Source organism: Macaca thibetana, chromosome 3 (genome assembly GCF_024542745.1).
Source record: "Macaca thibetana thibetana isolate TM-01 chromosome 3, ASM2454274v1, whole genome shotgun sequence".
Classification (NCBI taxonomy): Eukaryota; Metazoa; Chordata; class Mammalia; order Primates; family Cercopithecidae; genus Macaca; species Macaca thibetana.
In genome coordinates this window covers 129,819,634-129,832,130 of record NC_065580.1, presented here as the reverse complement: position 1 = coordinate 129,832,130, position 12,497 = coordinate 129,819,634, and the positions used below count along the sequence as shown (strand labels likewise).

Here is a 12,497-nt window from a genome sequence, read left to right as displayed (position 1 = left end):
TTTTGCTCTATCACCCAGGCTCTAGAACGCACTGGTGTCGTCATAGCTCACTACAGCCTTAAACTCCTGGGCTCAAAGGATCTTCCCACCTCAGCCTCCCGAGTAGTTGGGACTACAGGCGTGCACCACCACACCTGGCTAATTTTTGTTACATTTGTAGAGATGGGGTCTTGCTATGTTGCCCAGGCTTGTCTTGGACTCCTGGTCAAGCTAGCCTCCCACCTCAGCCTCTGAAAGCACTGGGATTATAGGCGTGAGCCACTGTGCCCAGCCCTGTTTTATTTTTTTAGGTTGTCTAACTCAGGGTCACCCATCGACAACCCAGTGTTAGACTACTGTCTCTAATTTCCATAATCATTTTCTTCAGTTGCTTTATTGTAGTTCTTTTATCCTCTGATTCACTTTGATTATATCAAGCATTTTCTATGTGTTGAACCATTTTTTTTTTTTTTTTTTTTTTTTTTTTGAGAAGGAGTCTCTCTCTCTCCCAGGCTGGAGTGCAGTGGTGCAATCTCAGCTCACTGCAACCTCCGCCTCCCAAGTTCAAGCGATTCTCCTGCCTCAGCCTCCCGAGTAGCTGGGATTACAGGTGAACACCACCACGGCCGGCTAATTTTCGTATTTTTAGTAGAGACGGGGTTTCACCATGGTTGTCAGGCTGGTCTCAAACTCCTGACCTCAAGTGATCCTTCTGCCTCAGCCTCCCAAGGTGCTAGGATTACAGATTACAGGCATGAGCCACTGCGCCCAGCTGCCACTTTTTCTTTATTCTTTTTTCCATTGATGGAAGGAAACTTAGGTTGATTCCATCCCTTCACTGTTGCGAATAGTTGTCTGCAATTTTTTTTACACTTGTCATCAAGCGATATAATCTAGTTGCAGGCCGGGTGCGGTGGCTCACGCCTGTAATCCCGGCACTTTAGGAGGCTGAGGCAGGTGGATCACACAGTCAGGAGATCGAGACCATCCTGGCCAACATGGTGAAATCCCGTCTCTACTGAACATACAAAAGTTAGCTGGCCGTGGTGGCTTGTGCCTGTAGTCCCAGCTACTCAGGAGGCTGAGGCAGCAGAATCACTTGAACCCGGGAGGTGGAGGTTGCAGTGAGCCGAGATCGGGCCACTGCACTCCAGCCTGGGCAGCAGAGCAAGATTCCATCTCAAAAAAAAAATCTAGTTTATCTTCCCTTGAATGTGAATTTAGTCCCCTGCTTCTCTAAGCAGAATACAGTGGAAGTGGTGCTCATGATCTGCCAAAGTTAGGTCATAAAAGATGACACTGTTTCCACTTGGCTCTCCTTCCTGGGATGGGTGCACTTAGAACCCTTCCACCATTTTGTGAGAAAGCCCAGGCCATGTACAGAGGTGATGTGTGGGTGTTCCACCGGATCGCCCCAGCTGAGGCCCTAGCTAAGAGCCCAAATTAACCAGGAGATATTTGAGCAAGGAAACCTTTGAGACTATTCCAACTGCATACTGTTTGAAGGCAACCACGTAAGACATACAGAGGCAGAACTGCCTAGGTGAGTCTAGTCAGCCTGCAGTATTGTGAGAAGACAAATAAGCATCGTTGTAACTTTATACCATTAAGCTTGGAGTGGTTCGTTATACAGCAATAGATAGCTGATACACAGTGATCTTCCAATATGAATATTATATCAATTCTCCACTTGACAGCATTTAATGAGTTAGAATTGAGTGTAAAAGTCAAAATCCAGGCTGCGTGTAGAGGCTCACGCCTGTAATCCCAGCACTTTGGGAGGCTGAGGCAGGTGGATCACGAGGTCAGGAGTTCAAGACCAGCCTGGCCAAGATGGTGAAATCCTGTCTCTACTAAAACTACAAAAATTACCTGGGCGTGGTGGCGGGCACCTGTGATCCCAGCTACTGGGGAGGCTGAGGCAGGAGGATTGCTTGAACCTGGGAGATGGAGGTTGCGGTAAGCCAAGATAGCACCACTGCACTCCAGCCCAAGCAACCGAGTGAGACTCCATCTCAAAAAAAACAAAAAAAAACAAAAAAAAAAAACCCAATCCTGAATCCATCTGACAAGGGATTTGTAACCAGAGTATATAAGGAGCTCAGGTGGAAAAAAAAATCAATACAAAAAAAATCTGTCTGATTTTAAAATGGGCAAAAGATCAGAATAGACACTTCTGAAAACATAAAAATGGCAAACAGGCATATGAAAAGGTGCTCAACATCATTGATCATCAGGGAAATGCAAATCAGAACTATAGTGAGCTATCATCCTACCCCAGTTAAAATGGCTTATATCCAAAAGACAGGCAATACCAAATGCTATTGAGGATGTAGGGAAAAGGGAGCCCTGGTACCCTCTTGATGGGAATGTAAATTAGTACAACCACTATGGAGAACGTTTTGAGGGTCCTCAAAAAACTAAAAATAGAGCTACTTTATGATCCAGTAATCTTACTGCTGGGTATGTAACCAAAAGAAAGAAAATCAGTACATCAAAGAAATATCTGCATTTTTATATTTATTGCAACACTATTCACAATAGCCAAGATTTAGAATCAATCTAAGTGTCCACCAACAGGTGAATGGATAGAAAAAATGTGGTACATACACGCAATGGAAGACTGTTCAGCCGTGAGAAAGAATAGAATCCTATTATTTGCAACAACGTGGGTAGAACTGGAGGTCATTATGTTAACTAAAATAAGCCAGACACAGAAAGACAAATTTTGCATGTTCCCAGTCATTTGTGGGTGTTAAAAATTAAAACAATTGAACTCCTGAAGATGGAGGGCAGAATGATGGTTACCAGAGGCTGGGAAGGGTAGTGGGCTGGAGGAGGTGCACAGGAATGATTAGCGGGTACAAAAGTACAGTTAGAATGAATAAGATGTAGTATTTGGTAGTACAACAGCATGACTATAGTAAACAATTTTTGTATATTTAAAAATAGCTAAAAGAGGCCAGGCGCAGTGGCTCACACCTGTAATCCAAGCACTTTGGGAGGCTGAGACAGGTGGATCACCTGAGGTCAGGAGTTCGAGACCAGCCTGGCCAACATGGTGAACCCCTGTCTCTACTAAAAATACAAAAATTAGCCGGGTGTGGTGGTGAACGCCTATAGTCCCAGCTGCTTGGGAGGCTGAGGCAGGGGAATCGCTTGAACCCGGGAGGTGGAGTTTTCAGTGAGCCGAGATCAAGCCATTGCACTCCATCCTGGACAAGAGTGAAACTCCATCTTGAAAAAAAAAAAAAAATTAACCAGATGTGGTGGCACGTGCCTGTAGTCCCAGCTCCTGGGGAGGCTGAAGTGAGAGGATCCTTGAGCCCAGGAGACAGAGGCTGCACTGAGCCATGATTGCCCCACTGTACTCCAGCCTGAGTGAAAGAGCTAGACCTTATCTCTAAAAACAAAGGCCAGGCGTGATGGCTCATGCCTAAAATCCCAGCACTTTGGGAGGCCGAGGCGGGTGGATCACCTGAGGTCAGGGTTCGAGACCAGCCTGGCCAACATGGTGAAGCCCTGTCACTACTAAAAAATACAAAAATTAGCCGGGCATGGTGGCAGACGCCTATAATCCCAGCTACCTGGGAGTCTGAGGCATGAGAATTGCTTGAACCCAGGAGGGAGAGGTTGCAGTGAGCAGAGATCATGCCACTGCACTCCAGCCTTGGTGACAAGGACCTCTTCTCAAAGAAAAAATAAAAACACTAAAAAGAACATTCCAGCTGCTTGTCAAGAGACTGGACATGGAGGGGCAAGAGTGGGTGCAGGACATCTGGTGAGGAGCTGCCACATCAACATCTTTTGATCACACCAGGCCACGTTTTGAGCGGGGCCTCTGCTAGAATGTGGCCCAGCCTTACATGCCAGACACAGACACAGAAAGACAAGTGTCAGGAGAGGTCCTGTGAGGTCACACTGTGGAGGCTTCCTGGGAAAGTTGGCTCTTCAAAATCAACATCTTGGTTCATTCCTTTGATGCTGGAGACAATAACCTGTCTCTCCTCATATGTCTGCTCAAGACAGTTAAAAGCAGAGTGGAGTGTCTCTTTATCCAGGAGCTTAGGCTGCTCTGGAGTTTGCACAAACACAAATAATCATCACAGGCTCTCAGGCCACATGTCTTGGTTATGACCCAAAACAGCCCTTCAGCAGTGGACGTCTACATACTGGAAGTTCCCAAACACCTCTTTTAAAAATACATATATATATATACACACACAGACAGGGTCTCACTATGTTGCCCAGGCTGGTCTCGAACTCCCAGCCTCAAGAGATCCTCCTGCCTCAGCCTCCCAAAGTGGTGGGATTACAGGTGTGAGCCACTGAGTCTGGCTCTTTGTTGTTGTTTTTAGACAGGGTCTTGCTCTGTCACGCAGGCTGGAGTGCAGTGGCATAATTACAGCTCGCTGCACCTTCAAATTCCTGGGCTCAGGTGATCCTCCTGCCTCAGCCTCCTGAGAAGCTGGGACCACAGGCATGAAACCACACCCAGCTAAGTAAAAAAAAAATTTTTTTTCTAGAGACAAGGTCTTGCTGTATTGACCAGGCTGATCTTGAACTCATGATCTAAAGCCATCCTCCTGCCTCCACCTCCCACCTTGAACTCTTTTCCCAGGTTTGAAAATAAAATTTACACTTTGAGAAGGAGGAAGAAATGGGGAAGATAGAGAGCCAAGAAGCCAACCAGCCTTGCCTGAATAAACACTAAATCCCTTAAATTGATTTTACTTCAATAATACAGCTAATTAAGGTTTTTTTTTTTTTTTTTTAAGTTCCCACTTGGCATGTGAAACAGTTTCTTCCTCAGTAAATTTGAATATCAAGTGTCTATTCTGTGGTGTCTATTCTGTGATTGAGAAGGAATGAAGCAAGTATTTCACACATGGGAAACCATTGTTAAATGATTGTATTATAGAAAGGGGTGGACGGGACAGGGGCGAGGCAGGGGCAGATGTCACCGTGCCTGTGTCCCTGTGCTCCCCACCCACCTCCTCTGTCCCTGCTCCCCATGGTGTTTGTCAGGGGGCACAGTGCGCTGAAGGAGGGGTTACCAGGTGGCATATCCAGAAGACATCATTCTCGGCTTCATGGAATCCACTTACTTTGATCTACTTTGTTTCCTCATGATCTGATTTGTTTACTCATGAAATTCATTCAACAGGCTGGGCACGTTGGCTCATGCCTGTAATTCCAGCACTTTGAGAGGATGAGGCAGGCAGATCACGAGGTCAAGAGTTCAACACCACCCTGGCCTTGATGGTGAAACCCCGTCTCTACTAAAAATACAAAAATTAGCTGGGCATGGTGGCAGGTGCCTATAATCCCAGCTACTCAAGCGGCTAAGGCAGAGAATTGCTTGAACCCGGGAGGTGGAGGTTGCAGTGAGCTTAGATCTTACCACTGTACTCCAGCCTTGGCAACAGAGCGAGACTCCATTTCAAAAAACAAAAACCAAACAACAACAAAAAACAAATTCATTAAACGTTCACGTCAGCAGCTTCTGAATATCTTTTTTTTTTTTTTGAGACGGAGTTTTGGTCTTGTTGCCCAGGCTGGGGTGCAATGGCGCGATCTTGGCTCACTGCAACCTCCTGCCTCAGCCTCCCGAGTAGCTGGGATTACAAGCATGTGCCACCATGCCTGGCTAATTTTGTATTTTTAGTAGAGACAGGGTTTCTCCATGTTGAGCAGGCTGGTCTCAAACTCCTGACCTCAGGTGATCCGCCCACCTCGGCCCCAGAGTGCTGGGATTACAAGTGTGAGCCACTGTGCCCAGCCAGCAGCTTCTGAATATCTAAGCCAATTGTTAAACATAGTGATGTTACTAGATTCTTAAAACAAGCTGGAGGCTGGGTGCAGTAGCTCACACCTGTAATCTAACACTTTGGGAGGCTGAGGTGGGTGGATCACCTGTGGTCAGGAGTTCGAGACCAGCCTGGCCAACATGGCGAAACCTCATCTTTACTGAAAAAAATAGAAAAAAATTAACTGAGCATGGTGGCAGGCACCTGTAATCCCAGCTACTTGGGAGGCTGAGGCAGGAGAATCGCTAGAACCTGGGAGTCCGGGGTTGCAGAGAGCCAAGATCGCACCACTGCACTCCAACCTGGGCGACAGAGCAAGACTTCATCTCAGAAAAAAAAAACAAAACAAACTAGAGACGGGTTTGTTTTAGCTTCATTTTGAAACTGTGAAGACAGGCAGTGAGGATGAGTTGGGTTGTCCAAATTCAGGCAGCAAGCTGGAGACCACACGGTCCCTGGCCCTTTGCAGCCAGAGTGTGTGGGCCGACTGTGTGGGGGTATGCACTCCCCCTCCGTCTGCCGGCACTACCATGTACCATGTCTGGCCTCGTCACCTGGAGACCTGGGAGTCTTCTTTGGTTTTCCCTGACCTTTGCCACCAGATCTGCTTACTTGCAAGGCCTGTTGGTTGTGCCCCTCCCAGCCTTTCCCCTGTCTTCCTCCTTTTTATCTTGATCATTGTTTCAACCCAGCTAGAATCATATCTGCCCAGAGTACTCCAATAGTTCCTAGTTGGGAGTCCTCTAAACTCTTTTGTTTAAACAAATTTGGCCAAACAGGTGGCACACGCCTGTAATCCAAGCACTTCGGGAGGTTGAGGCAGGAGGATCACTTGAGGCCAAGAGTTCAACAGCAGCCTGGGCAACAGAGTGAGACCCCATCTCTACCAAAAAATTTAAATCTTAGCTGGATGAAGGAAATGTATACAATGGTCCATTTCTAAGACAAAGTGCCTTAAATCAACTTAGGTCAGTAGACTACAGAAGAAACAGGATACAGCAGGCTCCTGCTTGGACAGCCAATGCCTGCTTGTCACCCACCCCCCTTAGTTACCCTCACCTGAACCAAAGAAGTTTAGTCTAAGATGAAAGTTTACTAACTGCAAAATAGCTCGTGTTGTCTGTTCTTATCAGCCTGCCCAGCTACTTAAGTCAGAAGTCAAATACTTGAAGAGCCCCTGAGCTAACTAGGATTGCAATGCAGTGTGGGCTGCAACAAAATGCAGCAGGACAACCCTAAAGAAAACACCTAAAGCCCCTACCCAACAACCAATAGGTGACATCTGGGAAGATTGTGACCCCACAGTACTCAGCCTATGAGGAACTGGGGGAGGGACCTGTGCACTAGTGGATAAATTGCTTGTTGAAACTGTGCTGGGTGTGCCTGCTGCCAGACACCCGATATTGCAAGAGCGTCATTAAATGTCTCACTTCCGCTGTTCTCTGGGTCTCTGAGTCCGTTCTTTGGGTTTGGAGGGGTGAGTTTGTTTCTCATAATGGGGAATAAAAGTCATACATTCCCTTGGGGGCAAGTATTGGTATCTAGGTGGGTTATAGCTGAAGATGTTCTGTCATTCTGATATGTTCTAGAGAGGTATGTGACCTTGTCCCCACAAAACTGGTGACATAATACTAACACAGGAAACAAAGGAAAAAAGGTTATGCTGAAGCTAATTGCTACTTGGAAGTTGCAGCAGTTGAGTTAGATTTCATGAAGAAATAGGACTTAATATACTTTTAGTTTAAGAGGCCAGGGAAGATCTCTCTGAGGAAGTGAGGCTTACTGAGACCACAGAATTGAGAAGGGGCCTATCAGACAGAGCAAAGGGGGTTGGGCGCAGTGGCTCACGCCTGTAATCCCAGCACTTTGGGAGGCTGAGGCGGGAGGATCATTTGAGATTGCGAGTTTAAGACCAGCCTGGCCAACATGGTGAAACCCCGTCTCTATTAAAAATACAAAAATTAGCCGGACATGGTGGCACGTGCCTGTAATTTCAGCTACTCGGGAGGCTGAGGCAGGAAAATTGCTTGAACCCAGGAGGTGGAGGTTGCAGTGAGCTGAAATTGTGCTACTGCAGGCCAGCTGGGCGACAGAGCAAGACTTCATCTTAAATAAATAAATAGCCAACGGGAAGAACATTCCAGAGAGAGGAGATATGTAGAGACAAGAAGAACTTGCTATGTTCTGAAAATAAAGATACTTCTATTAAAGATACTTCTAGAGCACAAGCGGTGAGGTTGGGAGAGAGGCCTGCGATGAGATGGAGAGGAGGACCCTGCTGGCCCTGGCAGGAGTCTGGGCTCTTTTAAGTGACATGGAAGCCACTGAAATGCCTCAGGTGGGGAGGGTCCCGTCCAGATGTGTATTCTAAAAACTCTTATTCTGTTGTGTGATCCAAGAAATACATTGAAGGTAGGATCAAAGATCTTGGATGTGAATGGAAAGAGGGAGGAAAAGGGTGAAATCAAGTGTGCCTCTTTGGTTTCTGGCTCAAGTGACAGAAAATACTGCAATTACTGAGATGGATATGACCTAAATGGATAGGTGCAAGTTTTGGGGCGGAGATGGGATAAGATGTTATATACGCTTATATATATGGCACATATAATATACGTGTTATATGGCACATATGTGAACACACTCAACATGGCAGTTACTACTACTATCTGGACATTCTGTGTTCCATAACAAAGGCTTCTAGGAAGCAAGTGGAAATAATAACTTCCATGTCCTTAAATATAATCTGCAAGTATGAAATAGAACAGGATTCCCAAAGTGGATGGCAGTAGGTTCTCTCTGAAATAAATTACAGAAAACTTCATTACAAAATGATGATGCAGGCCAGGCACTATGGCTCACATCTGTAATTTTAGTACTTTGGGAGGCTGAGGCAGAAGGATCATTTGAGTCCAGGCTGGGGAATGTAGCGAGACCCTGTCTCTACCTACCACCACCCCCGAAAAAAAAAGTGATGGGTCCAGGGGAGTATCCACAATACAGCCAACCGAGGAAACTTTGGTTTATCACACCAGCGTCTGATAAGGTCTGTGCTTCTTTGAAATCACATTAATGAAAACATGTAACTACCAGAATGCTTCACATTGAAAGCTTTTATTTTGAAAAATAAAATACAAAAGTCATTAAGTTGTAAATGTATAATGATAATTTCCCAACTTCTCAGAAACAATACAATGAATTAAATAATTATTTAATATTATTCACATCAATACACTTAAACAGGCACACGTGTTCTACAAAACATTAGAACATGTACAGACAACCTATTTCAAAAGGAGACTGCCCAAGTCTGCTTACAGGATCCCATTTTTAAACCCTCTCCTTGAACACAAACTTCATAATCTGGTAAGAAAAGAGGACAAGAGCAGTTTTAACAGGAAACACGTTTCTTCTGGGCTCCTTATCGCAGGGCTGTGCATGGAATCAGGATCAAGAGCTCTTTGCTCAGGAGGCAGATCCCTCATGAGACCCAAAGCTGTGCGGACACCTCCATCCTCTCAGTGGGAGGAAACTGGCAAAAGCAGAGGAGACATAGCCAAGGTGCAGACGCTCCACCGAGCTCAGCAGGGGACAGCCAGTCCTAGGAATTTCCCTTCCGTTGAAAAGGCAGCAGTCTTTCCTAGGGCGAACAAACAGAACGTGGTTACGGGTGTGGCATCCTGGTGTGTTCCTGTGTCTTCATCTCTTCCTTCCCAGCTACAGGCCTGGACAAGCCAGGCAGCTGGGGAGGTTGCTGCAGGTCAGGGGCCAGGAGGATGGACGTTGAGAACAGCTGCCTCAGGAGGGCTGCCTGGGAGGCACACGCGCCCTCACTCTGGTGCTTTCAGATGCATGCGAGTAGCTGCTGGGAGCAAAGCAAGCAGATGGTGGCCAAAGCCAGGGCTGCTCCTGCCCATTTCCAAATAACTGCGACTGTCGTCTGCTATTGATGCTACTGTGGGGGTACTGTCAGGGGCATAAGGTGTCCAGGGGTCAGCACCCTGATTCCTCCTCATGTGAAGAAATGGGTCCTAAGGTTTTTTTTTTTTTTTTTTTTTTTTTGAGACGGAGTCTCGCTCTGTCACCCAGGCTGGAGTGCAGTGGTGCGATCTCGGCTCACTGCAAGCTCCACCTCTCGGGTTCACACCATTCTCCTGCCTCAGCCTCCCGAGTAGCTGGGACTACAGGCGCCCGCCACCATGCCCGGCTAAGTCCTGAGGTTCTTAAAGTGTCCAGGGGACAAGACCCTGATTCCTCCTTGTGTGAAGAAATAGGTCCTAAGGTTCTTTAAGTGTCCAGGGGTCAGCACCTGATTCTTTGTCACGGGAAGAAATGGGTCCTAAGGTTGTTTAAAGGAAGCTCTGGAGAACACAGTGACTGTTACTGAAATGCCAAGGGGACCCACAAGATAAGATAGTATCCGTCCTAAGGGCTCTGCTGTGTCCCCGGTTCTCCTGAGTCCTCCTCACCACGGGTGGGCCCCTCCCGGCCTCCACACAAAGGCAAGGGTGAACTGCTGTGGAGGCAGCTGCCGATGCGGTCGATCCTCCAACACGCTGGTCAGGAAATGAGGCCTTGTGAGTGTTTGGTGGGATGGGTAGGGAGATTACCTATGAACTTTGAAAGCATTTTGTAAAAACAAAGTTAGCCAAGGCCTGATAACTGCTGTTAAATATGCAGACCCACAGAATAATTCAGCGTTTGCTCCTCAGCAAAAAGGAAACCTGAATCCTAGAGCCTGTCGATATCAGCAGCTTGCTGCCACCTGGGATTTTGAGATGATGGAGCAGTGTCCGTGTGCTTCTTATGTCCATAATCCATCAACGCACCGCAAGTCACATTCAACCTGTTTTCTCACTAGTAAAACAGGAATACTACCAGCTTGCCAGAGTGGTTTGAGAACTGAATACAATTTTATATATAGATGTATATATAATTTAGCATATCAGTTATATATATTATCATCTTATACATATACAAATAAAATGCTTGGTATTTTATGCCTGGTATGGAGTATGCACAATACATCATTATTATATAAAGTAAAAATAAAAACAAAAGTCAGCAAGTAAACTATGAGAAAAAATCACTATCAATATCAGATTTTATTATTTTTATTTATTTATTTATTTTTGAGATGAAGTCTCACTCTGTCACCCAGATTAGAGGGCAGTGGTGTGAGCTCGGCTCACTGCACCCTGTCGGGTTCAAGCGATTCTCCTGCCTCAGCCTCCCGAGTAGCTGGGACTATATGCGCCCGCCACCACACCCAGCTATTTTTTTTTTTTTTTTTGAGACAAAGTCTTGCTCTTTTCACCCAGGCTGGAGTGCAATGGTATGATTTCAGCTCACTGCAACCTCCGCCTCCTGGGTTCAAGTGATTCTCCTGCCTCAGCCTCCCAAGTAGCTGGGATTACAGGCCCCTGCCACCACACCTGGCTAATTTTTGTATTTTTAGTAGAGACGAGGTTTCATTATGTTGACCAGGCTGGTCTCGAAATCCTGACCTTGTGATCCACCTACCTTGGCCCCCAAAGTGCTGAGATTACAGGTGTGAGCCACTGTGCCCAGCCAATATCAGATTTTTTTAAAAGGCTGTTCAAGTTCCAACTGATCAAAGGCTTTGCCATATCATTTGGAGCAAAACTGATCTTAAGCAAGTTTGGGTTGCTTAAGCAGAGACTGTAAGTCTGGGAGAAGGGTAGGAGCTCTGAGCAGCTGCACCTGGAGATCTGGGCTGAGAAACCAGCTTTGCCACTCATGAGCTGGTATCCCTGGACATGTGCCTGATGAGGGCCACATACTCAGATAGAAAGAGGGCTTAAAAGGCAGCAGCTGGCCTTGTCCACAATGTAGTGCTTAGTCCAATGAGACAATGTAGGTTACTTACATAAGCCATCCATAATACATTAAAACAAGCAAGGGCAAACTTGAAAAACCAACCAAGAAACAAACAAAAATTGCAGTAGTGGAAAAACATCTGCAAGTCCAGCACACAGAGAAAGCCCTTGGAGGCGGGGTGGGCAGCTGGGGCCCTGGCTGAACAGGGAACCAGAAGTAAGCAGTCCCTCCTGCGTTCTGGGTTTCCCTGCCTCTGGACTATGGTCTTGACAAACCACCTGCTCCCTCTGGGACCAGCTTCCTTATCAGAAAACAAGGAGTTGGATTGATGGCCTCCAGGTCCCTTTCAGCTGCAATATTTCATGGTTCATAATAAAAATAACAATACTATTGTTTGCTTATTATGAGCCAGGGTCTTGAATGATGATTAATTCTCACCACCATGCTCTTGTTAATATCATCCTCATTTCACAGATGAATAAATGAAGACAGAGAGAGGTGAAGTTAACACGCTCGCTGCCACACAGAAAGTGAAGAGCCAGGATTCCAACCCGGGCAGACGGACTCCAGAGCTGTGCTCTCCACCTCAGCCACCCAGACCCTGCAAGAGCCCGAGTGGGAAACAGGAAAACCCAGCAATGTTCCCCAACCCTCACCTCATGTATGGAAGAGGCTCCTGGTCCTGCTACTCCACTTGCTCAGTCTGTTGAAGGAAAGAAAAGATGTTTTAATGCCCTTGAAGTTGGTCAGCACGAGAAGTGACTGCCCCCACTGAAACACCAGGGGTGGCCCGCAGGCTCTGTTCACTTTCAGATGAACTCAGTGCACTACTGCAGTATGCTCAAGAATCTGACTGGCCTTTCCGCCTGG

At 46.5% G+C, this 12,497-nt stretch overlaps 1 protein-coding gene across 2 annotated transcripts in view; it reads right to left on the bottom strand.

Moving 5' to 3' along the window:
• Window positions 1–8,881: 8,881 nt before the first annotated feature.
• TPST1 (tyrosylprotein sulfotransferase 1) overlaps window positions 8,882–12,497 on the bottom strand; it is a 146,020-nt gene continuing 142,404 nt past the window's right edge. The window contains exons 5-6 of one of the 2 annotated variants that reach the window (XM_050783584.1): window positions 12,284–12,330; window positions 8,882–10,403 (exon numbers count right to left, since the gene is read on the bottom strand). In XM_050783584.1, coding sequence (XP_050639541.1) covers window positions 12,313–12,330 — 18 coding nt within the window. In that variant the 3' untranslated portion in view covers window positions 8,882–10,403; window positions 12,284–12,312. The remainder of the gene's footprint in view (window positions 10,404–12,283; window positions 12,331–12,497) is intronic. The other variant, XM_050783583.1, reaches the window with a different exon arrangement.